The 15,990-nt window shown below is 33.2% G+C and overlaps 2 protein-coding genes across 5 annotated transcripts; one reads left to right on the forward strand and one right to left on the reverse strand.

Annotated features, from left to right (window-relative positions):
* The first annotated feature begins 6,577 nt into the window (after window positions 1–6,577).
* LOC8288858 (alcohol dehydrogenase-like 3) lies at window positions 6,578–9,430 on the forward strand. Its single transcript, XM_015718984.3, has 10 exons — window positions 6,578–6,959; window positions 7,075–7,211; window positions 7,327–7,376; window positions 7,463–7,791; window positions 7,912–7,994; window positions 8,426–8,501; window positions 8,627–8,688; window positions 8,781–8,876; window positions 8,970–9,131; window positions 9,215–9,430. The coding sequence occupies exons 1-10, from the start codon at window positions 6,788–6,790 to the stop codon at window positions 9,323–9,325; spliced, it is 1,278 nt and encodes a 425-aa protein (XP_015574470.1). The 5' UTR covers window positions 6,578–6,787; the 3' UTR covers window positions 9,326–9,430.
* On the reverse strand, window positions 8,584–15,856 carry LOC8288859 (polyadenylate-binding protein-interacting protein 12). 4 transcript variants are annotated; one of them, XM_015718986.3, is made up of 11 exons: window positions 15,679–15,856; window positions 14,872–15,393; window positions 14,327–14,431; window positions 14,157–14,201; window positions 14,006–14,078; window positions 13,794–13,906; window positions 13,612–13,671; window positions 13,465–13,512; window positions 13,295–13,363; window positions 10,291–10,352; window positions 9,770–10,198 (listed from the first exon to the last, which is right to left on the reverse strand). In XM_015718986.3, the coding sequence occupies exons 2-11, from the start codon at window positions 15,373–15,375 to the stop codon at window positions 10,141–10,143; spliced, it is 1,137 nt and encodes a 378-aa protein (XP_015574472.1). In that variant the 5' UTR covers window positions 15,376–15,393; window positions 15,679–15,856; the 3' UTR covers window positions 9,770–10,140. The 4 variants fall into 4 exon arrangements, with proteins under 4 accessions (XP_025013058.1, XP_015574472.1, XP_002518926.1 ...); XM_002518880.4 differs by having other exon boundaries at window positions 14,327–14,434; window positions 15,679–15,853; XM_015718985.3 differs by lacking the exon at window positions 15,679–15,856 and adding an exon at window positions 15,540–15,638 and having other exon boundaries at window positions 14,327–14,434.
* Window positions 15,857–15,990: the final 134 nt, after the last annotated feature.

Here is a 15,990-nt window from a genome sequence, read left to right on the forward strand (position 1 = left end):
CTTACTTTCTGACTTGAGCTGATTGTAATTTTCTTTTTTTTCATTTTTAATGAATTATTGCAAGTTCATTAGTATAAAAATTTGCCAGAGTTGAAGTTGATGACAGGGGTATGTGCAAGCATATTTGTCAAACGATTAATGACAACAACATTGTGGTAAAGGAAATTTGAAAAAGAAAGAAATAAAGATGATAACCCAATTTATCATTAATTCAAGAACCTATGTTTGTTGAGAAATAGGATTGATGAAGAAGCAGCTCAGTCCTATAGAAATGTTAGGTTAAGTAATTTTAGATTACTAATTACAAAGTGAAACAATTTCGTGCTTGGTTAAGTAATTTTGATTACTAATTGAATCACAACATCATGGTCATTACCAATTAATACCATAATCGTTTTCTTATAGTTTTATTAGTTTAATCAGGACTGAGCTAGATATAGAAATAGAGTTGGCCAGTCTAATCTGGGCAAACCAAGTCATGAATTTGTGGAGTTGGCACCCGAACTTACGGACCTAATTACATCCTTAAACAATGCTTGATTCTGATTAATGAGATAGCAAAACCTTGTAAAACATGACTAATTGGGGCAGCTTCAATGTTACTATACATAATGATTAGCATTTATGAAATGAAATTAAGAAAAGGACCACCATATGAGGAAAGGGAAATTAGCTTTGACAATACCATTTTAACTCCTTAATTTTGCATAGAGAGACAACAACAACTAGGTTTAATGCGCTCATGACCAAGTCTGTGCCACGTATATCTCTTTCTCTCGTGTGCACGATTTGTCTTTGGCTTCAGAGATCTTTATTTTTATTAAGTTAGGGGTCAAATAATCTCTTCGCCATGTTCCTTTCATTGGATTTAGCTGTGTCGATACCAACTATAAAATTAGATATTCGACACTCTCCAAACCTGTCAATGGCCCTATGAATTTCTTTTTCTCGCTTTCCCTGAAGATATTATGTCAATTATAACTACTGGTATGATTCAGAATTGAAGCTTTTTTCTTTTCTTTTTCTTTTTTGTTTCTCCTTTTTAAAGAGGCGAATGGATGGGATGGTTGAAGATTATTTTATGGCAACATTTTCTTAACTTTTAGATATAATCCCTTTTCTAGAGAAGCTGCGGCCTCATTTCTCTATTGCAAGATGTGTGAAAAAACTATCTGGAAATTGTCAGAATATTGTCCCACTAAATTAGGACTAATAAAAAGGGAAAAGTATCACTCTTATTGTATAACTTGTCCAATAATTTTCTTTTTTTTAATTACTCTAACCGTGATAGTCGTTTGAATTATATAAATGAATAAAATATATTAAATTTCCAAATCTCCCTATTTATCCTTCCGAGAAAAAGATTAATCTCTATATATAAACTACATTAGTTCTTATTATACAAATTCAATTGTATTTTATGAAGTTTTTGTACATGTTGCTTCTTTAAAACAAAAAAAAAAATCATCTCACAACAACTATTTAAAGAATTCCAGGTACAAACCTTGTCAAGCAACAAAAACATGGGTTAAAAATTTGATCTCACTAATCTTTCATTTTTGTTGGTGTCTATGAGGGTATAGCTTGTGTTATAAGTTGCTAAATTCTATTTTCTCACATGTTTGGTGCAATGAAAATTCATCCCAAGTTAGGATGAAAATTGGCTTTTCCAACAACCACACACATAATAAATTGAAGGCAAATTTTAAAAGAAAAAAAAAAAAAAAAAAAGAGGAAGAAGAAAGAACTGAAAAAGTATTTAAAAATGAAAATAGTGATATATAATTGCGTGTGTTTAATCTGTAGAACATGATCGAGCGCACGAGGTGGTTACTACACTGAATTTGAGATTTGAGAAGTAACAGTTTAGCTGCAAATCGTTGAAAATATTAGATTACGGCTGCCCCCACGTACCTGATTCCTGATTAAAGTTAATTTCGATGTTGAAAATTCTTGCATTGACAAATGATTCCTAATGTAATAATTGAAAGAAAGATGGTGGAAATAGCAAATTCCCCAAACTAGATTACGAACGTAATATTTATTTTTTTTCTTTTGTTAATTAATTGGTTTAAGAAGATGCATTGGTATTTTTATACAGGGATCAAATTCATCGCAAACCCTTTCATCTCAACTAAAAACTCTCAATTTTGGATTACTTCTAATTTCAGTTCACGCATTACTCGATATCATAGGACTTTGCACAATTGCAATTAACCTTCATTTCTCGGATATTAGGTTTTGAGAGCATGAAATGTTTTAGCTTATGGCAGTTAAGTACCCAACTCATTTAAAGATTCGAGTCTAGACCTCACATAATCTAATCTCTTCTGGGAGCCCATGAAGCTTGAATCAATTATCAAAGCCTTCTGCTTCAAAGCAGATATTTTTGCCTTTATCTCTATCTGCAATTAGGGATCTTCATTTTCACTTCTTCAATTTAGATTTCAATCAAGTTATGCATTAAGAGAAAAAGGAAAAAAGAAAAAAAAAAAAAAGTAAAAGATTGATATTTTTGAAGGGTGTTGCCCTGATCCATGGATTCGTTCAAGATGTGGCATTTTGTGTTTAGAAGTTTGAAATAATTACCTGTCACTGGGGTTAATGGTATGATGTAGGGTTGGTGAATAAAGAGGAAAATAATGAATTTGGGATTTTAGGTTTAAGTGTAGATAAGGGTTTTTTATTTTTTTTAATAAAAAGAAAAGTCTTTAAGAGAAAACGAATATCATTTTAACATAGTGCACTTTAATTCCATTAAATTAGCTAATTGGCAACTTTATATTATTTTAAGACTAGACACGTCTTTGCCAAAAAAATAATATCTAAACATCAAAATAACAACAAAAAGAAAATGTTATAAAGACACAATTTTGGCAATTCTTTCAAAATAAATTGCCGACAGTGGGTTACATCTAGAGTCGATAAATATAGTTAGTGGTACTTGTTTCAAAACTTAATGTTCAATCATAATCTTCTCCTCAAATCTTAATTTCATTGCCCGAATGAGTCTCTTGTCCATTTCATCAATCAATCCAAATTAACTCATTCTAAATGGTAACGTTGATTTATCTGAAACTTGGAGACACGCACATAGGCTTAAGCCTGGACAAAATGGAAATGAAAGGCCCATACAAGTCCAACATTGTTAATGGTATGAAGAAAGGGCCATGAAATCTTTTCACTCTATTTCAGCCTTTGCCCAATAATAGGCCTCTTAAATGCTAATACTCATCTATGTTAATGTTTTGTTATTGGTGAACATTATCTTTCATATTGTTGACATCTACAGTATCCCAACCACCTGAGGTTTTTTTTTTCCCTTTCTTTTCTAAATATTTTTTTTATGGGTTTTTCTTAAGTGTATCGTTTTGTACATTTTAAATGTAAATGAAATAAATACTTTTATTAATTCACTAATTTCTATATTGATAAAAAATTGTCATTTTTTCTTGCTATAAGATTTTAAAAATTGTTATTAAAAATATATATACTTCTTTTAAAATTTTTAAAATAATTAAATAAAATTACTAAAAGTATAAAATATAAAATTTAATTGATAATTAGACATTTTCAAGATCATCATAATGAAAATATTGATTAAAGAAAGATTGTTCTTTGACCCATCGTTCTTAAAAAACAATGAATTGTTTTATTAATTTAAGTATAAATAAGGCTAATATAGTTGAAAGAAGTTGACGCAGCATTTAAAACATCTCTAAATAACTCTTTATATAAATTAAATTTTTTATTATAAAAAGCTATTTAACAAAATAAAATTCCGACACACTCTTTAGTTTTAAGATATAAAGTGATAGTGAATTTGACTCTTTATATTTGGAGAGCTAAATTCACTTTTTATCCTTATTGTAATTAACAAATTATAAATTCTTATACATTATTAATTGATATCTACTATCTTTCAGTTTTTTATTTAAAAATATTTTTTTTAAATAATTTAAAATATTAATATTTATTAGATAAAATATAATAAAAATAAATATAAAGAGAGCATTAGACTCAGAAAAAAAGATTTACTCTTTATAAATAAAATGCTCTTTATTAAACAAAAAATATTCCTTAAAATAAAGAGCACCCATTAGAGATGCTCTTATATAACATGCTAGCACCATTATTGCCTTTTAAGAGCATTATGCCAGTTTTTTTTGTTAACGCCATATACCTTTTTTCAAGAAAATGTATATTAAAATTTATTATATTTTTAAAAATAAGTCCTAAATATTAAACATATTTAGCCAAAATTCTAACACATGTTTGATTTTTTTTATGTGTTCAAAATTAATCAAATTTATATATAATTCTTCAAAAATAAAACATACATCATATCTTAATATTAATTTATATAAACTTGATTATTCTAATTAAAAAATCATTTTAATTCTAAAATATAATATATTAATAACGTTCTGAATTATGGATTTGTTAATATAATAAATATTATTTTAAAACTTGCTAAAATCTTAAAATATTAGAAATTTATTACAAAATTTAAAATCTATATTAAATTGGATCTTATGTACTTACATATATCATTCATTGAACTATTATTGTATATAATTAATTTATCATTAGTCAAATTTTATATAAAAAAATTTTAAATTCAAATATAGTTCTATTATTTAAATTGAATAAAATAATTACAAATATCTAGACATATATGAAGATGATGAGCAGTTATCATTAAGTCAAATCACATTTGTTTGTTAGCAAAAAGGAAAAATTACATGTACTTTTCTTTATACCATTTCTCAACTTTTTATCATATGTGAGTTACAAAGTGGCATGCAATTGGCTGACTAAAGGACAAATAGAGTCAATGCCACATAAAATACTTCCAAGAGATTTGCAGGCTTACTATTTAGCAATAATATATTGCATAATACATTTGGTATCAACAATTGTTTAATCATGTGCCCCACCAGATTTTTTTTATTTCTTTTTCTATTATTTTTAAATTTTTACGAATAGTAAAATACTGTCTCAAAAAATTTAATATAACTATGTATTTAATTTTTAAACTAAAAATTTTAATTAAATTATTTTACTATTTTATCTATGCTTTTTTACATTATTTGCTGTGGTGGATTATTTTTATATTTATGCAGTGCGAGTAAGAAAAGTGCTAAACCCATTGAAAGCTCTAAATTTGACCCAACTTCTATTGAGCATCAATTACGGTAGCTACCATCATCGTCAAATCAAATGTTTGGTCAAATTGGTTTAAAATTCTTTGGATGTTTATTTGATCGAACTTCTCCAGTTGAATTGACAAGTGGCTTTTGGGATTCTCCATGATTATCTTTTTCCTATTGGTTGTGTGATTGTAAGAACTCACTCTCTTCTTGGAAATTGTTGTCAGCATTGTTGCTATTGCTTCTGAAACTACTTGTAATGAATTAACAATATGGTTATTATGAAGATATTATTATTATTCTTAAAAGGATGATTGATAAGTGCGTTTCCTTTTGCATACTTCAATATTACATGAATTCAGTTGAAGGCCTTAATAATAAAATGGTAGAGAAATGAAGGGACTTCCTAGTGATTTTAGCCAAAAGAATATGATAATAGATAGATACTTATGGATGGGGTATGAGTAGAAATAAAGATCCGAACAATCAATAGTTGTCAGCCATACACAGGTTGCTTGCATCTTTAAAAACAAATGTAATAAATCTGAAGTTGTGAAGACGGTGGCGGCATGGCTTGCAGCTTGCTTTAATTTTGTCTATTTAGTTGACAAACTGCATGACTTATTTAAAAATCAAATTGACGAATAAATCAAAGCGGGTCGTGGACCGGAGCCCTAATATCCGTAGTTTCAGCTCTACGACAATTAATTAATTAATTAATTTTTTTAGACAGTTTCCTCTTTCTATGAGATAATCGATGTCTAGTTGAAGATTTAAAAAAAAATAAAAAAAATTTATATATATAATACTCTGCTCGTTCTATTTAATTGACTCTGTCTCGTGTGATATTATACGAATAAACTAAAATCTTTGTAATTTAGGGTATTACCGACCAACACTTTTTTATATTAATTTTAACTGTGTACTATTGGTATTTATATTAATTAATCAAGTTTGTATTTGTATAGTAGGAGTTGGAATTAGATATTTGAGAAATATATATGAATCATAAATTAGGATATATGAGATCTGAAGATTCTGAATTATGGGGACATGGCCTCAACAAGGACAAGGACAAATAAATCTGATCCCCGCCACAAGATTTTGAAAACAAAAATTTCGATGACACGGCGTCCCCATTTCAGTCGCATCCAAATTATAAACTTGTAGTAAGTTATCAGAGTTACCCCATCTACTTCTACAATAATTGGGCAGTCATGAATGAGTGAATGAATTAGTTAGTTAGTGAAAAGCTTTAATAACAGAAAATTCAACGTGACAGCAGTTTCTTTTTACAGATTACAGCGAATGAGTGTCTTAAACTCACAATTATATATCCCTCTTCGAAATTCTAGATAACTTATTATCTAACATCGGAGAGACTGAATTATTATTTAGGATTTTATGGATGCGATGAAATTGGATCCCGATTCAGATTTGGCCATTTCGCTGAGCAATATAACAGATATGGTTAATTCTGACAGCTATAGTTGTCTTATATTGATAGCGACGGTCTTTCTTAGAGAAGTTACTAAAGCTTGATATCATAATCCTGGTTTATTAGTTTTTCCCTTCCCTTGTATAAATAAATTATACGTCTTCCATTGCTACTCTCTTAAAATTTTCATCTTGAAATGTCGATTATGCTTCTTCAAGCTAGAAAATTACTATCACAATCTCTTAACTCGAAACCATCTCATGCATTCCTTGAGCTGATTGCATCATCGAGAGGAGCCACTCGCGACTTGCACAACCAAACCATGTTCAGTCCAAGTGATACAATGGGGAAAGTCATCACTTGCAACGGTAACAGTTCATCATCAATTCTTTTATGCTTCTTTCGTTAATTTTACATATGAAGAGTCTAATAATGAAAATTTTCTTTTTCGTTTTTTTTTTTCCTTGGTCGGTGGTGGTGAAGCTGCTGTTCTGAGAGGTCCCAAACAACCTTTTCTCTTCGAAAAGATTCGAGTTGATCCTCCTCAAAAGATGGAGGTCAGAATCAAGATTCTCTACACTTCAATCTGCCATACTGATCTCAGCGCTTGGAAAGGCGAGGTAAATTTGGACTCGAACTGTATATCTAGAGTTCCATTTCTTGGATTATGTAATAAGTCCGGTGTATCTCTAACCAAGGTCTTTTATATATATATATATATATATATCTTTAAAGAACGAAGCTCAGCAAGCATTTCCTCGAATTCTCGGCCATGAAGCTGTCGGGTAAGGCATTTATGATCTCCAGCGCAACAATTTTAAATATCCAATGCTTCTATAAAGTCAAGAAATCTTTATATTTGTTGGTGCAGGATGGTTGAGAGTGTAGGAGAAGGGGTGGCTGATGTGAAAGAAGGAGATCATGTGATACCAATCTTTAATGGAGAATGCGGACATTGTGTCTACTGCAAACACGAGACAACAAATCTGTGCCAAAAGTTCAGAGCAAACCCGTTCAAGAGTGTAATGGAAAATGATGGAAGGTGTAGGTTTTCGACAAAGGATGGAGAACCCATATTTCATTTTCTCAATACTTCCACTTTCACAGAATACTCAGTTCTTGATTCAGCTTGTGTTGTCAAGATTGATCCCAATTCTCCCCTCAAGGAGATGAGCTTGTTAAGCTGTGGCGTCTCTACAGGTAACTAAAGGCTAGCCAGCGGCTATTACGAAGGAAATATGCATTTATGAAACAGTTATTCAGTGGTTCATGCAAGCCGAGCAGGTTTAACTAACAGAAATTGTGTATCATAATATGAAGGGGTAGGAGCCGCATGGAATGCTGCTAATGTACAGGCTGGATCAAGTGTGGCGATTTTCGGTTTGGGGACATTAGGGCTTGCTGTAAGTAGCTTTTCAATTTAATTTATGCTTTGCTTTTTTTGTTTTTTCTTTTCTAAGTGTTCAATTGGGCTAGAATGAGGCCTGGGGTGTGGGTCCATTGAGTTCTTATTATCAGATGAAAAGGCACATGCCATTTTTTAGGAGTTACTTAAAACTGTGTTTAGTTTTATAATTATATAATTCAAACATCAAATAATTAACTAATAATGAACTAGCTAGATTCGAGTTGATAGGTGTTGCTTCTTTGGTCCCACTGGCCCCTCGAATTCATGACTCATTTGTCATTTTGTTAACAGATAAGAAACTTGTGACATGTAATTTGTATGAAGATTTGGAAGGTAAGAAATTGAAAAATGTGCCTTCTCCTGTTGGGAGGAAAAGAAAAAAGGATTTGTTTGAAGGTTAATTATTGTTCTCAATGCTCTAACTAGGCGGCTGAGGGAGTAAGAGCCAGAGGAGCCTCCAAAATGATAGGCGTTGACGTCAACCCAGACAAATTCGAGAAAGGTAAGTTTTTTTATCTTTCCAGTTGAACAGATGCATACAAATAGTATGCTGTTGAGTATGAGAAATAAGCTATTGATAAATATTTTCCAACAAATAAATAATCTCCTTTTGTATTGCGGGTGCAGGCAGAGCAGCAGGAATTACACAATTTATAAATCCCAAGAATGCCTCGAAGCCAGTGCATGAGGTCAAAAGTCATTAAACAGTACAAATTAGCTATACGAGAATTTATGAGGTTATTAAAGAACACACTGACCATCCAAATAAATGATGTTGCAGATAATCAGGGAAATGACTAATGGAGGCGTAGACTACAGCTTCGAATGTGCAGGACACTTGGAAGTTCTTCGAGAAGCCTTTTTGTCCACTCATGATGTAACTTTAGAAACACCATTGTTCTTCTGCTGAACTCTATATAAGTCGCTCCCATACGCCTCTTACCTTGGAATTGGATATTGTTGAATACAGGGTTGGGGAAAGACGGTGCTGGTGGGAATTTATGGGAGTCCAAAGTTGCTGCCTCTACATCCAATGGAGTTGTTTGATGGAAGGACAGTCACTGGAACTATCTTTGGCGACTTCAAAGGGAAGAGACAGCTGCCTGATCTTGCCAAAGCCTGCATGCGCCGTGTATGTCACTCTGACTCTGCATCATTATACCATTCTTTCCATATGAATGTCCCAACTCATTTCCTTATGAACTTTGTTCTCAGGTTGTAAATCTAGATGGATTTATAACGCATGAACTTCCCTTTGACAAGATAAACGAAGCATTTGAGCTGTTCAAGGATGGCAAAGCATTGAGATGTCTTCTTCACCTTTGATTATTTCTCTGAACATCACGACCTGCAAATTCCCCACAGGCAAATGGGAGTGTAAATCATAGTCATAACTGCTTTTGCAATGAAAATATATTTAGTTATCCATAATTCAGTAGCCAGTGCGTTTATTACAAGGATCAATCGGGCTGTCCGTACATCTCACGGGATATTGTCAATGTTAAAACAAAATTCTTCAACAAATACCCTTCCCTAGGACACTAGCCACCATCACTGATAAACTAATTCTCGGTTCCCCTTGCCAAACAGAGCTACCACCATGCGATTCCGCAAGTTACAGCTATTGTATTTGTTAGTTACTGAAGAGTCGAGCCAATTAATTGACACAATTTACACTTTGATATACACAATATCAAGTAGAGTGGCTGTCAAACAAAAACAGAGAAAGAAAACATAAAACATGCACCCATCAACTAATTGACAACCAGCTAAAGATTTCAACAAGATGAAACTGACTATTCATTTGAGATCCAAGACTATGAAATGACCATACAAAAGACTTTCTGGGTCCAAATGTCAGAAATTACTTGGAGAAATTCATTTTCATGAACATGTCCAATCCGCAAGCACAGGCTAATATATATATAAATCTTCCAGAGCCTCGAAGTTCCATCCAACTCTATTACTGCTAGAATAGCCAAAACATAACTCCTATGATAACAAAGATCCCCAGGCAAAGGAGAAAGGAGAGCAGTATGCATAAAACAAAGAGATCGGAGATGTGGGAACCATCTTTACATGGATGTATGTGTATTTAAATATATATAAACTGGTGGTCTGTGTAGAGCAACCAGGATGCCTCAATGCATGGGAATACGAGGAGCACGCGGCCGAACTGGTGTCTTTGATGGACTAACCCTGAGCAAACAACAGGGCAGATTAATCTAAGCACTCATCAGTCGATGTTAAAAAATATGTAAAAGGGAACTTTGAGGTCAGCTGAATCTCACCTAATCGGCAATGATCCAAGAACCACACCACTGCAATTGAGAGCAGCAATTGCACTTTCAGCCTGGTAGTGGTACAGTTAGTTCATGGTGAAAACAACAATAAAGATGGAGGAAAACAAAACTGGGGACAAGCACAAGCTGAGCCAATAAAGCACTATTAAGTATTAAATTCTAAAATATATTTTACAAGTAACCACACAGGGGCAGACAACCATGAAAAAGGTGCAGAACATAATCTAAGTGTGCATTCCAACACAAATGCACAGGAAATTCCCTTGCAGTTTTTGTTCCCCCCAATTTCTTCTTTCTTGAGAATGTAAAACACTCAAATTTTAGATAAATAAGAAAACACAGTAAGTTAAAAGGGGATTCTTTTAATCAACTAATCACATATCTGCAAAGGCAAACATAGAGTTAACAATTTCTTTATGTGAAGCTGATGCAATCTATATAAAGGATGATCATTACCACACTCATGCAGAAAGTCCCAGAGCAAATACTGTATTAACCTATAACAGATAAGAACTTCACCTGTTGGAGGCAGGTTAGTTATTTCTAAATACTGAATAGCTATTATGATAAAAATGAACCAAGAGAATTCAAAACTGGAGTTCTTTACAATTAACCTACTTTTGACATGGTATGAGAGCAAATGCAGACTGACATCCAGAACTGGAGTTGCTATTTGAATTTACTCCGAGTGAAAGTTATGAACCACCAGAAAACTCTTATTTGCAACCATTAATGAGAAGAATAAGCAGCTATATACCAAGTTCTGAGAGCAGCTACTTTATGCTGACAGGCACAAGCTTTTCAAAATTCTACCTTCTAGAGCCCCAATTTTGTCAGATATAGGCTGGGTGATGATTTTTGCTATTAGTAGTTCATTTTTATTGGAGTTACAAGATAGTCCTTTCTTCCCATAGTCAATTGAATAATAAATTCACATAAATTAAAATCTAGCCTTCTAAAGGAAGGTGGTTGGTTGTGGGTTGTGGACCACCATCCTCTTCCATTCCAATCAACACAATTGAGGGTTTACCCAAACAACTCAGATGCAATGTGATTTTCCAACTGATAAAACTAGTTTGTTCACCATATTCCCTCCTACTATAAGTAGTTAAGCCAAAGAATCGTACTACTGCATCACAGGTAGGTCGCAAAGATGGTTCAGAAAAAACATGTAAATGCAAAAATAATAGAATGATGGTAATATAGCAACAAACAACTAAGCTCAGAAGACCTGGATTCTTAATGAAGTCAGGCGATTGCAAAGAATGTAATTTCTGGCATAAAACTAAGTAGTCTATGATTAACAAGTCAATTAGAAAACTACATAGAAAAATGCCATATTTATTCTATAGTTAATGCTTACATAAACAGAATTGTACCCTAATGAGCTCAAAAGCAATCAGAAAACATTGGCTCTTGATGTCTTGCATCTGAAATTTTGCTTAAATCCAGAACAGGAGTTTAAAAAGTCAAAAACCTTGTAGGAAGTAAACAAGAATAGGAAGGAAAGAGAACCAAAGCAACAAAACCCCAAGAAGTTGACATCTTAAAATTGTCCGAACATGTAAGATAAGTCATGAATATACATAGAAGTGCAGAGTAACCATGCAGTAAATACTTATCCATATATGCAGCACAGTACAGCAGGGATGCACTATGTAGAAATTACTTTATTAGAACAAACAACAAAATGCAGGAATTCTAACTGAGACCCTCGACACATTAGTATTGTGAAAGCAGTAAATATTATCAGTGTAATTCATAGAGCACAAAATCACAGGAGGATTAGACACAGCATTCCTGAAACAACAAAGGGTTCAGAGCTGCAGAAATGAAAAACAGTTGATAGCAACACCAAAATGTAAATCACTTGGGTAGTGATGTTTCATATAAACCAAGATGAAATCTAATTTGACAATTTCTGTATTAGTAATCCTTGACAAATTAAAAACCCAGGACATTTCGGTCCATTCCAGCTATCTTGTTATCTACTTATCTCTTGTGTGATGATTGATGGTATAGGCAACATATTTATGCATATATAATGCTAGGTTCTCTGCCAGAGTCTCCCCCATTGAAATGGGAAGTAAAAGTCGTTAAAAGTATCTGCTCAATTCCGAACTGAAATGGTCGATAAGAGTTACATATCCTTATATGACACAGGTGAGGAAACTGTTTATTTTCACTTTCTTACTTCACTATCCATTTTATGGGGGCTCCTAATGATTGCTAAGGTTGCCGTTTCTCTTCTAAATGACAAGAAAGAGCTCATTTCTTCATCCATTAGACTCTAATCCGCCTGAATTTACCATGTGCATATTGGCCATCTCAACATAGTTGAGTTATTATAAAGATCCCTATATCATATAACTTATAATTATAATTTTCAAGAAATACAAATAGCATACATAAATCATCCTCAGACATGAATAATCAAAGATAACTATTTTATCTTTGATAATTTTTCATGCCATAGCCTAAGAGTAGAACACGTACTGTATAAATATTCTATGGTCATGTGCAATCAACCATAAGACATCATGAAGAAGGGGGTAAGAAACAACAGAAAATCCTTTGGAACTTGGTTACAAAACGACAGATAGACATTTCTGAATGTCGAAGTTCCATCTAAGACAATGAGATCCGTCATTGCTCTTCTAATAGCATCTGAATTATATTCCTACCAACAGCTCTTGATCTTGTGGGAGGCAAAACATTAATTTGATAAAACTTGGTCTCTATTGTACCTTAAATATTTATTATAGCTTCTTTTATAGGAAAATTGCTATTAAAGGAACAACTCTGGCCCTCATTTCCCAGGACTTTATACTTTATACCACTTCATAACTTGCAGGATAGGCCTATATCTTTCTCAAAATCTAGAAGAGCTTAGAGCCTAATTGAAAACCCCGCATTACCTCACTAAATCCTTTTGCACAAGTAGCATGAGTAGCATAATCAGAATGCATCAATAAAGAATAAGAAGCAATACCATCACAAATTCCACAAAAGCAATACGAGTAGAATGATGATAATCCCCTAGCAGCCTCAAGCGATAAACCTGCATCAGAAAGATGTCTCTTAAAACAAAATTCATCTTAATGAACCAAGTCCATCAAAAAGAAAATAACTTTCAAGTTTACAACAGGCATCATCACAGACCTCTCCACAGACGGATTCAAAAAAGAGTTTAACATCTGCCTGAGTAACCTGTGAAAAACAAAGGAATGATTTATGTTAAGTGTATTGAAGTCTCTAATTGGAAATGTTTTTTGACAAATGAACAATCAAGCAAATCAAGGGGGAAACCTTCTTATCAATGTTTGTGCAGTAGATAGTTCTTATGCACATTTCACGTTCATCATCAGACTGAAATCCAAGGTACCAATTGGTCAGCAGTCAGCAGGTTAAATAGCAACTCTATAAGGACAGGGCCTATCCTTGCCAAACTTTGATATTGTTTAAACGGTCATATGGCCAGGCTTTCTCACCCTTGGTAAAAAGGTTGGATTAACTGGTGCAATAGCGGTTTTAGAAGGCAGCACCCTCACAGGGTAGTATCCAAGCACAGTTCCAGCTAGGTTCAAAGCAGCACGTGCACCTTCTGTATATCAACCCCAGAGACTTCTTATTAACACATTGTTACACTGATGTGCACTTGGAAAACAAAATCGTAAAACAGGAACTAAATTCTTAGCATTACCCTCATGAGTAAACTCAATAAAGGCAAAACGAAGTACAGAATTGGGATCACCACATATCCGACAGTCCACCACCTTTGCACAAGAAAGGAATGTGTTCAAAATTATTGTTATGATGAGAGCCACTCAGAGAAGCAGGTAGAACAGTATTACCTGCCCACAGCCAACAAATAGGGCCGCAAGCTGCTCTTCTGTGACCTAATGCCAGAGGAACAAAAAAAGAAGGGAATAAATCATTAGCCACATAACTTTTGTGGACAACAACCACCATTGATATCATAAAAATCAGAAATAGCAGCAAATGACTACACATGAGGTTATACCTGTTGATCAATGTCAGACACATAGACGGTCCTGCGAATAATCTCCTCCCTCTGAGCCATACTTGTCCTGCTGTTCAACCTCCGTTTCCCTTGATTATAGTTCTTCTTCTAAAAGCAGCAAACACACACATTAAATAACTTCCTGGCAAATGCACTTCTCAATACTCAAAGGGATTATGTAAAAACGTCCGTTGACATTCGAACTTGAAATTTTCATGATTTGATATATTTTTTGTGAAAACAAAAAGTTTTCTGTTAGCTTTACAAGCTTTGATGAATATAATTATCACAAACTAAAAGATTCAAATTCCATATTCGCTGTTTAATCTTTCCTTGCTCTTCTATCCTTCCAAAAATATCATCTAAACAAAGATAAACCTTGCAATATAAAGTTTTGAAATTTGGCCAAATACTAGGTCCTAGTGAAGTCCTAAAATCCCAAACAACACTAATACAGTGCTCAAAATTCCATTGTTAAAAAGAAAAAGAAATAATATTAAACATAATTTCTTCAGAAAAAAAAAAAAAAAAAAGAGAAAAATTACCCTTCGAGCGGCGCTTCCATTAAGTTGTCCATTTCTAGAGGCGTTGGTAAGCATAAAGGCAGGGTCATAGTTGTTGTTATTAGTATAAAAACCCACATTGAGTCCATTAAGTCCATGAATATAGTTATTGGAAATTTTGTTGTTAGCAAGAGAAGGAGGCACGAACTCTTCAGCCATAGGATTTAGCTTAGAAAACAATTCCTGCAACTCCCTTATATCCCTCTGCAAATCACCTCCACCGCTGGATCGCTGATGATGATGATGAAGCTGAGCCACCTGCAGATTTGGAGGCGGAGATTGAACCTGAGCCTTCATGTAGAGTGGCTGAATCGAGATACTGTTTTCGATTAGCGACCGTCCGTGGTCGTGGCTGTTGTTGTGGTTGGAGTGATCCTGATCGTTGGATGATGCTGATGATACACTTGAATCTAGACTTGACGATGATGATGAGGCCGAGCCTATACTTATCCCTAAATCGACACTCGCATTTTCTACAATTGCCATGATTTTGCTCTCTTTTCTCTGTCAATCAGTTCCAAAAACAAAAAATATTGTTTTAAAAAAAATAAGAATAATAACAGCTAAAAATGTTTATATTCCTGAATATACAAATCGATTATTTGAAAAGCTGAGCTAAAATCGTCTCCATTGATGATATCCAAAACTACCTCGAGATCACTCCGGAGAAAACGAAAAATATGATGAAACTGATAATTATAAATACACTAAAATAACACGGAAAACAAAGCAGATGTTAAAAAAAAAAAACTTTCAAAAATCAAAATCAACAGTGGCGAGTTTGTCTACCTCTTTTTTCTTTTCTGTTTTGGTTGCGTGTATTTTACTTTCTGTTAAAAATAAATAAAATATTTTAACTGACTTCTCTGGATCTCTTCTTCTCACATCGTCTCCTAAATGGCGTTCAAGAAGGTCTGCTGTTCAACTCATAGTCTGTCTTCTTTTTCACTGTATGTATATATAATGTACATGTATGTACTAATATGATATAATATATGCATGTGTAAAATATAAGTGCTATCGTGGCGTTTAATCATTGGAAATGTCATTTGGGAATGTGTGATGGTTGTATGATTTATTTTATTTTACTTTTTCTTTTTT

The sequence above is a fragment of the Ricinus communis genome, chromosome 5 (assembly GCF_019578655.1).
Source record: "Ricinus communis isolate WT05 ecotype wild-type chromosome 5, ASM1957865v1, whole genome shotgun sequence".
Lineage (NCBI taxonomy): Eukaryota > Viridiplantae > Streptophyta > Magnoliopsida > Malpighiales > Euphorbiaceae > Ricinus > Ricinus communis.

What these genes read in the sequence shown, in the direction of transcription:
- LOC8288858 (XM_015718984.3), top strand. Translation starts at nt 6,788, where the DNA reads ATGTCGATTATGCTTCTTCAAGCTAGAAAATTACTATCACAATCTCTT. An exon ending in AAGCTGTGGCGTCTCTACAG is followed by an intron (nt 7,792 to 7,911) that starts GTAACTAAAGGC and finishes CATAATATGAAG; the next exon opens with GGGTAGGAGCCGCATGGAAT. An exon ending in CCTCGAAGCCAGTGCATGAG is followed by an intron (nt 8,689 to 8,780) that starts GTCAAAAGTCAT and finishes ATGATGTTGCAG; the next exon opens with ATAATCAGGGAAATGACTAA.
- LOC8288859 (XM_002518880.4), bottom strand. Translation starts at nt 15,375, where the DNA reads ATGGCAATTGTAGAAAATGCGAGTGTCGATTTAGGGATAAGTATAGGC. An exon ending in TTGAATCCGTCTGTGGAGAG is followed by an intron (nt 13,364 to 13,464) that starts GTCTGTGATGAT and finishes TTTCTGATGCAG; the next exon opens with GTTTATCGCTTGAGGCTGCT. An exon ending in CTTGGATCATTGCCGATTAG is followed by an intron (nt 10,199 to 10,290) that starts GTGAGATTCAGC and finishes TTGTTTGCTCAG; the next exon opens with GGTTAGTCCATCAAAGACAC.